The sequence below is a fragment of the Sapajus apella genome, unplaced genomic scaffold (assembly GCF_009761245.1).
Source record: "Sapajus apella isolate SASKATOON/1434 unplaced genomic scaffold, GSC_monkey_1.0 scaffold19, whole genome shotgun sequence".
NCBI classification, from domain to species: domain Eukaryota; kingdom Metazoa; phylum Chordata; class Mammalia; order Primates; family Cebidae; genus Sapajus; species Sapajus apella.
In genome coordinates, this window is record NW_022436959.1 from 7149067 (window position 1) to 7163917 (window position 14851).

The 14851-nt window shown below is 43.4% G+C and overlaps 1 protein-coding gene across 1 annotated transcript in view; it reads right to left on the reverse strand.

Moving 5' to 3' along the window:
• ZNRF2 (zinc and ring finger 2) overlaps nucleotides 1-13663 on the reverse strand; it is an 88950-nt gene extending 75287 nt beyond the window's left edge. Inside the window, exon 1 of the mRNA XM_032286892.1 lies at nucleotides 12130-13663. Within this exon, the coding sequence (XP_032142783.1) occupies nucleotides 12130-12601 (472 nt within the window). The 5' untranslated portion in view covers nucleotides 12602-13663. The remainder of the gene's footprint in view (nucleotides 1-12129) is intronic.
• Nucleotides 13664-14851: the final 1188 nt, after the last annotated feature.

Below are 14851 nucleotides of genomic sequence, written 5' to 3' on the forward strand. Positions count from 1 at the left end.
ACTCTTGTAACCCAGGCTGGAGTGCAATGGCGCGATCTCGGCTCACCGCAACCTCCACCTCCTGGGTTCAGGCAATTCTCCTGCCTCAACCTCCTGAGTAGCTGGGATTATAGGCACGTGCCACCATGCCCAGCTAATGTTTTGTATTTTTAGTAGAGACGGGGTTTCACCATGTTGACCAGGATGGTCTCGATCTCTTGACCTCGTGATCCACCCGCCTTGGCCTCCCAAAGTGCTGGGATTACAGGCTTGAGCCACCGCGCCCGGCTCATTTTGTTTTAAAGAAACTAATGGCAATCCTCCGAAAACCTCTGTGTATGGTAAGGTGGTAGGAAGAGTGGACAAAAGGAGTTATTAAGGAACTGAGATTTCAAGGTGACCAGATATGCTGTTTTTGAAGAAGTGCTACGCTATGATAGACAGAGATCTGGAGAGTTCTAAATCAAGACTCCAGGACTCTCAGACTGAAGGGTGCTGAAGCACCAGCAAATAGTGAAATGCTTTGGTTAAATACCATGTCATCCAGGTTGCCTGAGATGCAGTAAATTATATAACTAAAAAAAAAAAAAAAATCCAAGTTTTTCAGACTCTGCCCTGAAGCAGCAGCACACACTTAAGGAAAACACTGACCTGCCTTATCAACCACCCTTCCAACCATCTCCAACCACCCACAAAACACACTCACATTGATAACACTTTGTAACACATTCAAACGGTTACAAATGAGCTATAAGCACAGTATAATTTTACTTCTAAGGCAATTTTATAACTGCCCCCATTTGTATAACTTACATTATACCTATTTGGTTCAAAAATTAATTTACCTATATTTACGTTATACAAATAAAAACAGAGCATGCCACTTCTACAGCACATTTTCAAACATAACTTAAATGCAGCAATAATTTTGATAATAATCTTATCTTAAAACATAATAATGTAGTTATCAAATACATTTTGGGAAACATTCAATATTTACAGTTTTACCATGTGTTTGGCATAGTAAATGTGCTGGAACACTCAATTAAAATGTTCAGAGGAGAATTTTGTAAATAGAAGACACACATTATAAAAATAATAAGGAAAACGAGGTTGTTTTTCAAAATCTGAGCAGTTGGGAAGAGAAAGGAATATGGTATCCAAGTAAAGCACATAGTCTTTCTGAGGCTGAGACTGGAAGTGGGGCATAAATTTTACTTGGATGTTTTCATTTTCTTAAGAGGTTCGTTCAATAGTTTAAAAAAGTGTAAAGGTATGAAGTATGTGGACTACTTTAACCCTCACAATACTACAAAAGCAGGTTTTGTTTTGAGACAGGGTCTTGTTCCGTCACCCAGGCTGGAGTACAGCGGCATGATCCTGGCTCACCACAACCTCAGCCTCCTGGGTTCAAGCAATCCTCCTGGCTCAGCCCCTGGAGTAGCTGGGACTACAAGCACACACCACTATGCCTGGCTGGTTTTTGTATTTTTGGTAGAGACAAGGTTTCATCACCATGTTGCCCAGGCTGGCCTGAAACTGCTGGGCTCAAGCCATCCACGCCCAACAGCCTCCCAGAGTGCTAGGGTTACAGGTGCAAGCCACTAAGTCTGGCCTGATTCTAGAGATGAGAAAACGGAGGTACAGAGGAATAAGAAACTTGCTTAAGGTCAGGCCAAGAAACATGACTTGAAGACTTAAACTCTTCCCCACAGTACAGAATACAGCCGGGATATAAAGTGCATCCCACCTCTGCTTTTGTGATTGATTTATGGACAGACGCAGAACTCAAAGTGAGCTAATCTGAGTCCTTTCTGCTGGAGGCTAAGGTACTCCCTTCAGGCCTGTAAGATTCCTTGTAGTTGGAAGTACAGAGAGTCTCAAGGCCCATCGGCTTAAAGAAGGCCCATACTGCCTGGGGGCAGTGGCTGACACCTGTAATCCCAGACACACACAGATACACAGACACTCTCTCTCTCCCCCTCCCTCTCTCTCTGTCTCTAAATTTCAGCTCCAGGGGCCTTGGTTCTTGCATTTGTTCCTTCAATTCTCTTAGTTACCCTAGGATCCTTTTCAATAATTTGAAACAACATATAATTTTTCCACTTAATGCTATTTTGAGTTTTGTTTCTATCATTTACAACTGAAAGACTTAAATTCTCTCACCATGGCACACTATTACTTTTTTTTTTTGAGATGGAGCCTCGCTCTGTCGCCCAGGCTGGATGGAGTACAATGGTGTGATCTCAACTCACCGCAACTTCCACCTCTCAGGTTCAAGCAATTCTCCTGCCTCAGCACCCCCAAGTAGCTGGGATTACAGGCGCGTGCCACGCCAGACGAGTTTTTGTATTTTTAGTAGAGACCGGGTTGCACCATGTTGGCCAGGCTGGTCTTGAACTCCTGACCTCAGATGATCCACCTGCTCAGTCTCCCAAAGTGCTGGGATTACAGGTGTGCGCCACCACGCCTGGCCACAGTGCAATACTTCTAAGTTAACATTAGAAGTAACAAAAGGGTAGTAATAAGAACCACCACAATAAACACACATTTTAAAATAACTTCCAGGTAAAAGAAAATATCAAAATGCAGATAATGATTATTCCTTGACAGAAGTGATTTTAAAAGAAAAAATGTGTACTCAACGATAATGAGATGGTAAGCATCCAAAGCTAAGCGAAGTGACTATGTAGTGAGAAGTAAACACAGCCTTAAATGCTTTTATCATTAAAAAATAATAAAGAACTAAGAAACTAGGAGAAAGAACAAAATTAACTTTACAAAAATGTGAAAGAACAGAATAGAGATAACAGGAGAAAAAATAAAAATAAATTAAAAATAGCAAAATTTATTGTTCAAACTGAGCACTGGCGCTCTGAAATATATTACATATAATAAATAACCTATTATGTAGATAAGGCTTCTTTTTTTTCCCCTCAGCTCACATATGAATAGGTAAATTAATGAACTACTACAGACTAATCACAATTCAAGCAAAAATTAGGATATTCCACAAGGTCGATACTTATGAAATTCAAATGACTGAATGTACTTATAATTTTCTGACATACTAAGTATTTTTGTTGCTAAAAAAAAAAAAAAAAAAGAGCCCTGAAGGAAATAGTGACTTCATAGATAATACTATTCAAAATATATCTACCAATCTGCACTCATAAATATCAAAAACCTCACTTAAGTTTCTATGGGCTAAGAAAAATTTACATAGTCCTGAAGATTATATCTTGCAAGAAGTACTTTCCATTTCTAATGGGCAACTTGGCAATAAAGATCAAATGCCCTGAACAAAAGCGTATCTTTGTTTCTAGCAATCCCATGTCACTGATAAGTTTCTAAGAACTGGAAAAATGGGCCAGGCACAGTAGCTCACATGTGTCGTCCCAGCACTTTGGGAGGCCGAGGTGGGCGAATCACTTGAGGCCAGGAGTTAGAGACCAGCCTAGCAAGCATGGCAAGTCCCCGACTCAATTAAAAAAACAAAAATCAGCCGGGCGTGGTGGCGCACACCTGTAATCCCAGCTACTTGAGAAGCTGAGGCACAAGAATTGCTTGAACCTGGGAGGCAGAGGTTGCAGTGAGCCAGGACTGCACTACTGCACTCTAGCCTGGGTGACAGAACGAGAATCCATCTCAAAAAAAGAAAAAAAAAAAAAAAAAAAACTAGAAAAAATCTAAAAATTTGCTTACCAGGGTGTTCACAGAAACAGTGTTTTATTATAACCATTCAAACTGCAAACAAAGTGAATGCTCAACCATAAGGAACAACCAAATAAATCCTTGACTCTTCATTCTCTCTCATACCTCCACATCTAATCCAGGTAGCTCTATCTTCAAAACACTGGATATCCAGATCTGGCCACTGCTTAGCACCTCCAGCACTGCCACCCTCGTCCAAGCCACTGTTATCTTTCATCTGTATTTTTGCCTCCTTGCTGACTCTTGCCACCTGGAGTCTACTCTCACACAATGGCCAGGGTAATCCTTTAAAACCCAAGTCAGATTATGTGAATCCTCTGCACAAAAATACTCCAGTGTCTCCCCACCCCTCTTTAAAACAGAAGCCGAAAACCACAGGTCAGTGGTTATGAGGCAGTTTATGATTCTGTGCCCACCTTAAGCAACCCTGCTACTCTCTGCTCTCACCCTCTACAGCCCTCTGCACTCCAGCTACAGTTTACCTACATAAAAGGTACACTCAGGCCTTAGGGCCTTTACAGTTACTGTGCCCTGTGCCTGAATGTGCTTTCCCCCCAGAGATCCTCAAGGCTTGCTCCTTCACTTTCTGCTTGAATTGTCACCTTGTCAGTGAGGTCACCCTTAAAACCCTATTTAAAATAGCAAGTACGGACGGGTCTCCACCCCAGAATCGCTATCATCAGCCTTTGCACTCCATTTTTTTCCATTACCCTCAATGCCCTAACACACTATATATTTTACTTGTTTTCTCTCCAAATAGAATAATAAGGCCCCTAAAAGTAGGGATTTTTATTTTATTTCTTCACTGCTCTAGCCCCAGATTATTGCTGGGAAGAGCAGGTCCTCATTAAATATTTCCTGAGTGATTTTTGAAATACTAGGTAATAATTAAAAATCATGTTATAAAAAATTTTAGGCCGGATGCGGTGGCTCACACCTATAATCCCAGCACTTTGGGAGGCTGAGGCAGGCAGATCACAAGGTCAGGAGTTCAAGACCAGACTAGCCAACATGGTGAAACCCCATCTCTACTAAAAAATACAAAAATTAGCTGGGCACGGTAGCTTGTGCAAGTAATACCAGCTACTAGGGAGGCTGAGGTAGGAGAATTGCTTGAACCGGGACCCAGGAGGCGGAGGTTGCAGTGAACTGAGATCACGCCACTGCACTCCAGCCTGGACTACAGAGCAAGACTCCATTTCAAAAAAAAATTTTTTTGGGCCAGGTACAGCACAGTGGCTCACACCTGTAATCCCAGCACTTTAAAAGGCCAAGGTGGGCAGAGGTCAGGAATTCGAGACCAGCCTGATCAGCATGCAGAAACTCCATCTCTACTAAAAATACAAAATTAGCTGGGTGTGGTGGTGTGTGCCTGTAATCCTAGCTACTCAGGAGGCTGAGGCAGAAGAATCACTTGGTTCCGAGAGGCAGAGGTTGCAGTTAGCCAAGATCGCGCCATTGCATTCCTGCCTGGACAACAGGAATGAAACTCTGTCTCAAAAAAAAAACTTTTTAATGTGACCTCAGAAACTGGTGGCAATGGAAAGAGCATGTTATCAAAGAATACGTAACCCATGGATCAAGAAGAAATCACAGGGAAATTAAAATGTTTTTCACAGAATGTTAACAAGGAGTCTCCAAAATCAGTGGGATTCAGATAAAGCAGTTCTTGGAGGAAAATTTGTACCTTTAAAACTGTGCATTAGAATATCCGAAAGCTTAAAATCAAAACAATATAAAAATGAATGTTCCAAATTGTGTGTCTAAAACACATACATAAAAGACAGTAACACTTTATTCTGGTTATTTCTGTGGTAAGATTACATACATGCTTCTCTGTAATGTTTTCCTCTAGTGAACAGATATTATTTTTATTATTTTTTATGAAAGGTTTTAAACAACTTCCTTTCCCTGTGGTTGAATTCTAATTGCTGGCCTCCTTCCTCTGCCTGTCTCCTAAAATACTTGCTCCTCTGGATTCCATCCCTGCTCCTTCTCAATTTATGTTCATCCCTTAGTAATCTTACCCACTTTCTGGATTCACTTATAACCTGCAAATGGATTTCTCAATTTTTTGTAATATCCTGAATTAGAGACTCATATTTCCAACCACTTAAAAGGATATTTATATCCAGATGGAAATCCTATAGCCACTCAAATTTAACAGGCCTGAAAAGAACTCATCATTTCCTAAAACTTGTTCTTCTTCATCTTTATTTTTAATGCTGGCTAAAGACATCACTATGTACCCAGGTTATCAATTCTATCAGTTCTACCTTAGAATTCTCAATCAAATCCAACTTTTCTTCTCCCTCACCAATGCCCTGTTTCCAATTTAGGCATCTTCTTTTTTTTTTTTTTTTTTGTTTTTGTTTTTTGAGACGGAGTTTCACTCTTGTTACCCAGGCTGGAGTGCAATGGCGTGATCTCGGCTCACCGCAACCTCTGCCTCCTGGGTTCAGGCAATTCTCCTGCCTCAACCTCCTCAGTAGCTGGGATTACAGGCACTCGCCACCATGCCCAGCTAATGTTTTTGTATTTTTTTTAGTAGAGACGGGGTTTCACCATGTTGACCAGGATGGTCTCGATCTCTTGACCTCGTGATCCACCCGCCTCGGCCTCCCAAAGTGCTGGGATTACAGGCTTGAGCCACCGCGCCCGGCTAGGCATCTTCTATAAGTTATATTCTAAAAGAATCCTCGCTTATCCTCCTGCTATCACACTCCCCTCCTTAAGAACTGAGTCCTGATCAGGGTTGCTGCATACAGCCTGAAGGCCATCCATGTAAACTACGAGGGTTAATTGTGCCCAATGGCCTCATCATGATACTCCCGCTGCTTTCAAACTTCCTTAGATAAAACAAACTTAACAGCACTATAAAATCCTTCACCTGGCTCCACTTTCTATTTTTCTAGCTTCTGGTTTTCATCATTCCTCTGAACACCTTACAATCCAAACATATTTAACTTTTCAGCAAGCCCTATCAAAGCCTATGCTTCTGTGGATTTTTCTTTAGTCTGTAGTGCCCTCTCTCCATAAAACTTCTAAATCCTTCAAAATACAGTTCAAATGTACCCTCCTCTGTGAAGAATTTTGAATAGCCTAGACAAAGATACTTCACTAAGCATTCTGTTAATAGTTCTATTACAGAGCTTGTTGCATTGCATGATAATCACATACATCCATCTCTCAAATTCAATTGAGAGTTGAGCAAGTACATAAAGAAGCCCCACATCTGTACCCTCAATATCTACAAAGCTCAGCCCCTAAAAGGGGCTCAATTCGTGTTTATTAATACTATACTTATCATATGCATTAGTACAACTTTTTAAAAGTAAATAAAAATGAGTTAAAAAACAGACTTACATGTTCACCTGGTCAATCTAAGTCTATAATCCATGTGGTGGACAGAATTGACCTGGCTATTCTTGATTCCTACACTTCCTGATGTTTAAACCTTCGTATAATTCCCTCCCCTTGCACATGAACTAGACATATGACTTCCTTCTAATCAATGAAATACAGCAAAGGCAATGGTTTGTATGTGATTACATGCACATATTTATGTAAGAACATAGCACCAGTCCACCTTAGAGTCTCTTCCTTTGCTGACTTTGAAGAAGCAAGCTGCTCTGAACCTAATAGCCACAAAGAAATAAATTCTGCCAATAACCCAAGGCAGTCTGGAGGCAGACCCTTCCCCAGTTGAGTCTCCAGACAACAATCCAGCCCTGCCAACATGTTGACTGCAGTCTTACAGAGGACCCAGCTAAGTTGTGCCCAGCCTCTTGACCCATAGAAACTGCCGAGGCAATAAATGTATTGCTTAGAGCCACTAAATTTGTAGTCATTTGTGAATAGGGAGCTTAGAAAGTGAATAAAATCAGAACCTAGGTATTTCTGAACGCTTTGTTCACAAAGGCCTAGGTTTTGTCTCACTTCTAAACAAATAAATGTGGAACCAGTCATGTACATGCAAAATTAAAACACAGACTCACATTTCAAATAAACAACAGTTCTTAAGAATATTTAAGTAAGGCAAAACTTAGCAAGTATTTTGCTGTATACATAAAGCAATTCCTACACTCTCTTTTAACACATTTGCCAACCTACCCAATTGTACATAATACTTAGTACATGTAATAAGTATAACATTAAGGCAATTCTCCTTAAAACCCAAACAATAAATAGTTTAAAAGTTGATATCTAATTGATGATATTTGGTAACTAGAAGAACTTACTGGTCACCAGGCAAAGCAATCAAATTGGAGGAGAGCAAGGTACTTGCTGGAGATATGCCTGAGGAAATAAGACACTATCTTACAACATGGCTCTTACTCCCTCAGGCACTGCAGCAGCCAGCAAAGCATCAAAGTACCAGGTTCTTAGGTCAGGCTGCTCTCAGACCAGATGATGCCCTACGTAACTCACCAATCCTCCCCACCTTGCAGTCAAGAATAGTTCCAAAAAATTCCCAAAGCAGAAACTTCCATGACACAGGCCACACTTAAACACAGTAAATGAAGGTATGAAATTACAAGTGAGAAACATTAACCTCCAAAATTCTTACTTCAGGAGTGGCAGGGTGGTGGTTAGAAGGCTCATTTTTCTTAGAAAGAGGCAAACATTCCTCTTCTGCCACTCCCCATAAAAGCCTTCAATGGAAAAGAATATTCAGGAATATGAAGTAGATTAATTACAATGTCCCAAATTCAAACACTTTGGCACTTAATACTGGTAAGAAGTGATAACTGAGACCAATTCAACAATGGTTAATTTGATGAAGATAATCTAACACCACAAAACTTCACATCTGCCTTAAAAATTAAGAGAAATCTTCCTAGAAACACAGGTTTTATTCAGCATATTCAGTTTTAAGAGAAAACCCACACTCCTTCAATATAAGGAAACATGTTTCACAAGTAAGGAGGCACCTGAATTATAATCAGACTACTGAAATACTAGCAAGCCACACCCAAAAAAAGCTTAAGACAATCAGGAGGCCAAAAGCAACCCAGCAACACTGGCTGCCTTAGATTAAGTCATTTACATTTTCACTTCTGGACTCAAGCATACATTATAGAAGTCCACACGATTTCTCTGGAAATAATCTCCATTTATTGGTATATTTCTATAGCCTAATTCATCTACTCCATCCTTGCATCAGTAAAGGCTATTTTACCACTCATATTAATTGCTCGTATGAACAATAGCTACTTGACAGAGGGAAAAAACCATAGACATAAATTAAAGCCAAACAAATCCTAAGGCTTTTAAATCATCAAGACTTTTAAACATTAGGAAATACTCTTAACACCTCTTTTAAAACAAAGGTGATGGCAACACTATGTTGTCCATCAAGAGAGCATCTGTTCACTGTCACACGCACCAGTATGAAAAGAGTAACAAAGACGAGATTTACTTCACCTAAAATCCCCTATATAGATATAATCATATTCTGCTGTCTGGTAACTCAATTCTAGGAAATTTCTACAAACTGAAATATCTGGATTAGGCACTTTTCTTCCAGTTCTCTAGAGAGAATAAGAGTGTATATAGCCAAAGTAGACGTCCAAAAAACAGCAAAACATAAAACCAACACAGAAAACCTCCTCATTCAGTGTGTCAATTCATTATGAGGGAACTACTAACAATTCCACTTGCTAGACTCTTAAGGGTTAAAAAAAAAAAGGGAGGGGGTACTGTTTTTCATTTTCTTTAAATTACATGACAGCTTACAAAAGAATAATTTTGAATCTTATTAGTACCAGATTTTCTTATTAGGAGATGTTAACAATGTAAACAATTAAAACAACAGTTTTACAAAAAACAATATGAACTTTCCATTAATTCAGAAATAATCCTTTTATCAATTTTCAGATAGTTATTTGTATGTAACCAAACATTTATACAATTTGTAACTTAATAAACACAATACTGTAATACATACCAAAAAATTAATTGGAAGTACAATCAAGTCTAATTTTTTTAAATTGTGAGATTCTTCATCTAGCTCTCTAAATCTCAAGATAAGGAGAAACATGCTTCTATCGAGTTCTATTGTTTTCCTAATAACCCATACACTAATAAATAGGCAATGCCACTCAGTAAGGCAATGCCACTAATAAGGGGTTTTACATAAGTGTATTCCATCTCCCTGTCTCAACAAAGATTTAAGGATGTGGCACTTTCATCTGATCTGTCATATAATAAGAAAAGACCAGGTAATTTCTCTCATCCCCTTCCAGCATTTCTCAACTGAGGTTCCTCATCTGAATCACCAAACACAGGAAATTATTTCAATGACTGTTTTCTCAATTGTTCCAAGAGTGATACATAACTAAAACCATCCTAAAAGCGCTGGAGCTAAAAGTTAAAATTCACTGCACACTACCACTCAATTCTCTCCAGAGAATTGAGAAAGGCTGCTATAAGTTACTCAGAAAGTGTCACTGTTACTAGGCCCCAGTCACTCAACTCCAACAGTACTAAAAGAACTATAGTGAGTACACAGATATAGAATCTAGATAAGAAAAAAGATAAATGCTTTACCTCCAACTTTAACAACTAGGTATTTTTACTTACTCATTTACTTACTCATTTACTAGGAATAGCATGGGGCTCAACTGTGTGTCCCTTGCTCTGAATCAAATGCATTTACTTTAACAAAATAAACCCATACAAATATAATGTTTGCCAAAGGGAATTATCATCTCTTAGAAAATGAATTTTTAAAAATCAGCATATTAAATATTATTAATTTGACAAGGCTTTTCCTATTCACCCTTCTTTAACAAAATTAAATGTTCATCTTTTGATAACTGCCAAATGCATATTTTCACTTTAAAAAAATATTAAAAACCAATTTGTCCTTCATTTTCGCACTAATCACCAATTCTCAGAAATTGCCTTTTCAATTCTTCAATGTGGACTACAGCACCTTCAACTGTTAGATTAGTTGTGATCAAATCACTCTAAGGACATCAGTAGAGTTCTTTTACTCAAAAGCAAATGACTTTTAAAAATGGCCCAATTTTAGGAAGGATGAATATATTTAATTAAGAAGCAAAAATTACTTTAAAACAACATAGCTACTTAAGTCAAGCGTTGTTCCATATTGAATGTGCAAAGCATTACTAAAAAGGAAAAACTAAACATGACATTCCTATTTTTAAATTATACTGGAGTGAATGCTGATAGTACAAACATCAGAACAGATAAATTACTAAGTATTCCACTTTACTAAGTCTCTACTCAAAGTGCCTACGTTTATAAATATGAGTAAAAGAGGCACAAAAATATAAGGGATGGTGTTTTCACTGCTCGTCTGTGCTCAGTTGTGAATTTTTCTAATATCAGATACCTAATGCAATGACATGGGAATGCTTATCTATCTATACTTCTATTTATTTTCATAAAGCGGGGAGGTGGTCCTGATTCATTACTATTAGCGTTTTCAATAAAGCGGATCAGCATAAAACATAACTGAAGCGGCAGAATTCATTTTCCCCAGGACAATGCACCCTTCCTCCTCTTTCTATAGAAAAGCATATCATTTTGCTATTAAAAATGTCCATTTTTCACAACTGACTTTTCCTTAACTCTAGTCAATACTGCTCTTCAAAAGCATCTAGCCAATTACTGTACCTTGTAGGCAGAGTTGCAAAATTTTTATTTCCTTAAGAAACTTATCCATTTTTAAAATGCTGTCCAAATTAAGCAGGACTCACATTAACTGTTATTTGTATGTAACCAAACATGTATACAATTTGAAACTGAATAAAGATAATTATGCTGCAATACATATTAAAAAATTAAGTAATTTGGAAGTACAATCAAGTCTAACTTTTTAAGTCTAAATTTTTAAGTGGGGTTTAAAAACAAACTTTTCATTAACGCATTCATCCAATTAAAGTGACATAGTAAGTGGGGCTGACACAGATTTAAGGATTACAGCTTTATATTAAAAGTCGGCCCAAAGATGGTAACTCAATGTTCATTTGAGACCCTTTGACTTTTGGCCTTTAAAAGCTGTTCCCCACTCGATTCCCCAGATATAACATTTAGCAATGTATCTCCTCCTGACTTCCTGGTACTAAAAGCCACAACCACAAGGGCTGTTTCGTCGGTTTGTTGAAAAACAACATTTGCTCCAGTCACCTCACTGGAAAATGGACCTTCTCTACTGGGGAGCCGCAGAGGTGAGGGTGCTTACGCGGTTTAAAAACAAAACCACGCGTCTACGCGGTAGCAGCACCGCAGGTGTTAACTGCCGGCTTTCTTCCCAGGATGGGGACGTGCGCGGGCCGGGCGGGGCAAAAGCCCCCAGCGCCCTGGCCGAAGGAGAAAAGGAGAAGGGGTAAAAATACCCGGCGGCCGCTGCCCACGTGCAGCCGCCGGAGGGCCGGGCGCAAACGCGCGGAGATGGGGCCGTACCTCCAAACATGTGCGGCGAGAGGTGAGCTGGTAAGGAGCCGATCACCAGACGCGGCCCGCCGGGGCTCCCGCCTGCCGGCCGGTCCCTGCCACCGCCGCCGTCCTCGGGGCTGCTGTGCACCGAGTCCTGCGAGCCGTACGGGCCGCTGCTGCTGTTCGGGATGCTGAAGGAGGACTGCGCCGCGCGGGCCCCCGACGCCACGCTCCCCACGGCCCCGCCAAGGGAGCGGCTGCGCGGGGCCGGGGCTGCCGGGGCCGCCGAGGCCGCTGCGGCGCCGCCCGAGGCGCTGGGCTGGTGTGCGCCGGGCACCTGAGCAGGGAACCTCCCCGCGGCGGCGGACCGAGGGCCGCCGCTGCCGCTGCCGCCCGCGGTCCCATTGGCCCCTCCGCTGCTGCTGGAAGGCAGATCCGAGCCCGAGTACGCGCGCGTGCGGCCGTTAGCGGCGGCCGGGCCGCTCTGCTTGGCGCCCATGTCCGCCCTGCCCCGGGCCGGCCCCGCGCGCAGCGCCCGGAGCTCCGGGAGGGCGGGAGCGAGGGCGAGAGCGAGGGCAGGAGCCTGAGGGCAGGGCCGAGGCGCCGCGGCCGGCACAGAGAGGCCCCCGCACGTCCAGGGCCGCCGCCCGGCACCCCGAGGGGCAGTCGGCACCCTGCGCGCTCTTCTCCGGGCGGTGGGCGAGGCCGGCGGCCTCACGCGGCCGCAGGAGACGAGGAGACGCGAAGAGGAAAGGGGATCCAGCTGCGCGCACCGCTCGCAGGCTCCAGCGGGAAGAGGCGGCTCAGGTGGACGTGCGGCGGCCGCCGGTTTCGGTTCTGGTGCGCCACGACGGGCCGCTGCCGCTCTCTGCCGCCGCGCTCTGCGCCCCGGGCCTCGGCACCGCCTCCTCTCGGGCGGCCGCTGCTACCGCCGCCATCCTCCGGCTCACACGGCAGCAGGCGGCTGAGTGGGAGGCGCCCGCCCAGACTTCGCCGGGGCCACCTTCTCTCCTCCCCCAGCCACCCAACTGTTATTAACGGAGAAAGAGGAAAAACGGGTGGCGCGCGAGGGAAAGACGAAGAATGGGAGGGAGGGGTGGCGCACGCTTCCCGGCAACCGTCGCCTCGCTCCCCCCGCGAAGGAGGGGCCGGGCTGGCGGGAGGATCTGAGCCGCGAAGGTGGGGGTGCCCAAGAGGGGAGGAGGTCCCCGACCCTCGCGCCGGAAGGCCGCGGAGCAGCGCGGCGGCAGGGTGCGCCCGGCCCTTGTGTTTGGGTCGCGCGCGGGGACCCCGCCCCCGCCCCCTCGCGCCGCCCGGACGATTGGCTCCCGCCAGCCTGTCTCCGCCTCCCCCGGCCGCGGCCTGCCCGCCCCGGCTCTGCCTCGCCTAGGTACGGCGGTGCGGTAGGTGCCGCCACCCGCAGACTCGGTGATGGACAGGTCTCTAGCCCTGCCCTCCCAGCCAGGGCGCGCCCTCGCCTCCACCGCGGGGCCTACGCCGTTAGGAGGGACGGACGCGGGGCGCCAACCAGAAGGCGGCCCCTCCTCCCGCACGTGGCCCGGCGACGCTGGAGGAGCCAGTGTCAGCTGCTGCTTTTCCTGGCAGGGGGCGTGAATGGCTGTATCCTGTGCCCAGAGCCATTTGCTTTCGGTGGGTGTTGGTGTTACACACTGATTTAAAAAAACACAGACGCTCAAAAGCCAGCTTGATCTGAATTAGACTTACTCATGGAACACCAACCCGGGAGGAAGCATGGAGTTGGAAGAACTCAGGATAATCCAGCTTGACCCTCCGTGGTTGGGCAAAAACCGTGGTGCCAGGAACGCTGCACCTGACTCATGAAACCCAGGATCTAGGCCCAACACCAAACTATGTGTAATGAGCAAATTATATTACCTTTTACCTTTTTGGGCTTTAGGTTTGTTTTTGTTTTGAGACGGAGTCTCACTCAGTCACCCAGGCTGAAATGCGGTAGTGCTGTGTCGACTCACTGACACTGCAACTTCCGCCTCCCATGTTCTAGCCATTCTCCTGCCTCAGCCTCCAGAGTAGCTCGGATTATAGGAAGGTGCCACCACGCCTGGCTAATTTTTGTATTTTTAGTAGTGACGGGGTTTCACCATGTTGGCCAGGCTTGTCTCGAACTCCTTTCCTCAAGTGATCCACCCGCCTCCGCCTCCCAAAGTGTTGGGATTACAGGCGTGAGCTACCGCACCCTGCTGACTTGAGGTTTCTTACCTAAACTGCTTGTGTTAAATCCTAGGGTACCCGCATCTTTAAGATCCTATAATTTCTCTAAAATGGAATGTAATAAAATTTTCCTCAGTGCATTCCTCAGTGTTCATGTGGTCTCTCCGTGGCAGAATGGGGTCTGGATACCCAGGGAACAGCCTGCTCTGAGACTCCCATTTTGAAAATGTCTAGTCTCTACACATATCCTCACCTGAAAATAATAGCAAGTGGTGTTTTGTAAAACTACAGAAATGCTTCGTCTTTTTTTTTTTTTCAGTATTTGCAATAAGTCTTTTATGTAATGATTTTCGTCACTCTTAGAATATGGCAATCAAGTTTTTAAACAAAAGAATATATGTATACATATAAAGACATGTGTTGTGTAACTATGTACACACACGTATATAAATGGAAAAACGTACTCAGTGCTTTATATGCAATATCATGTTAAGATATGGTGATCATTTTTGTTAAATGCCCTCTCCTTATAGATGTTTCCTTGCACCCTGTTCCCCAC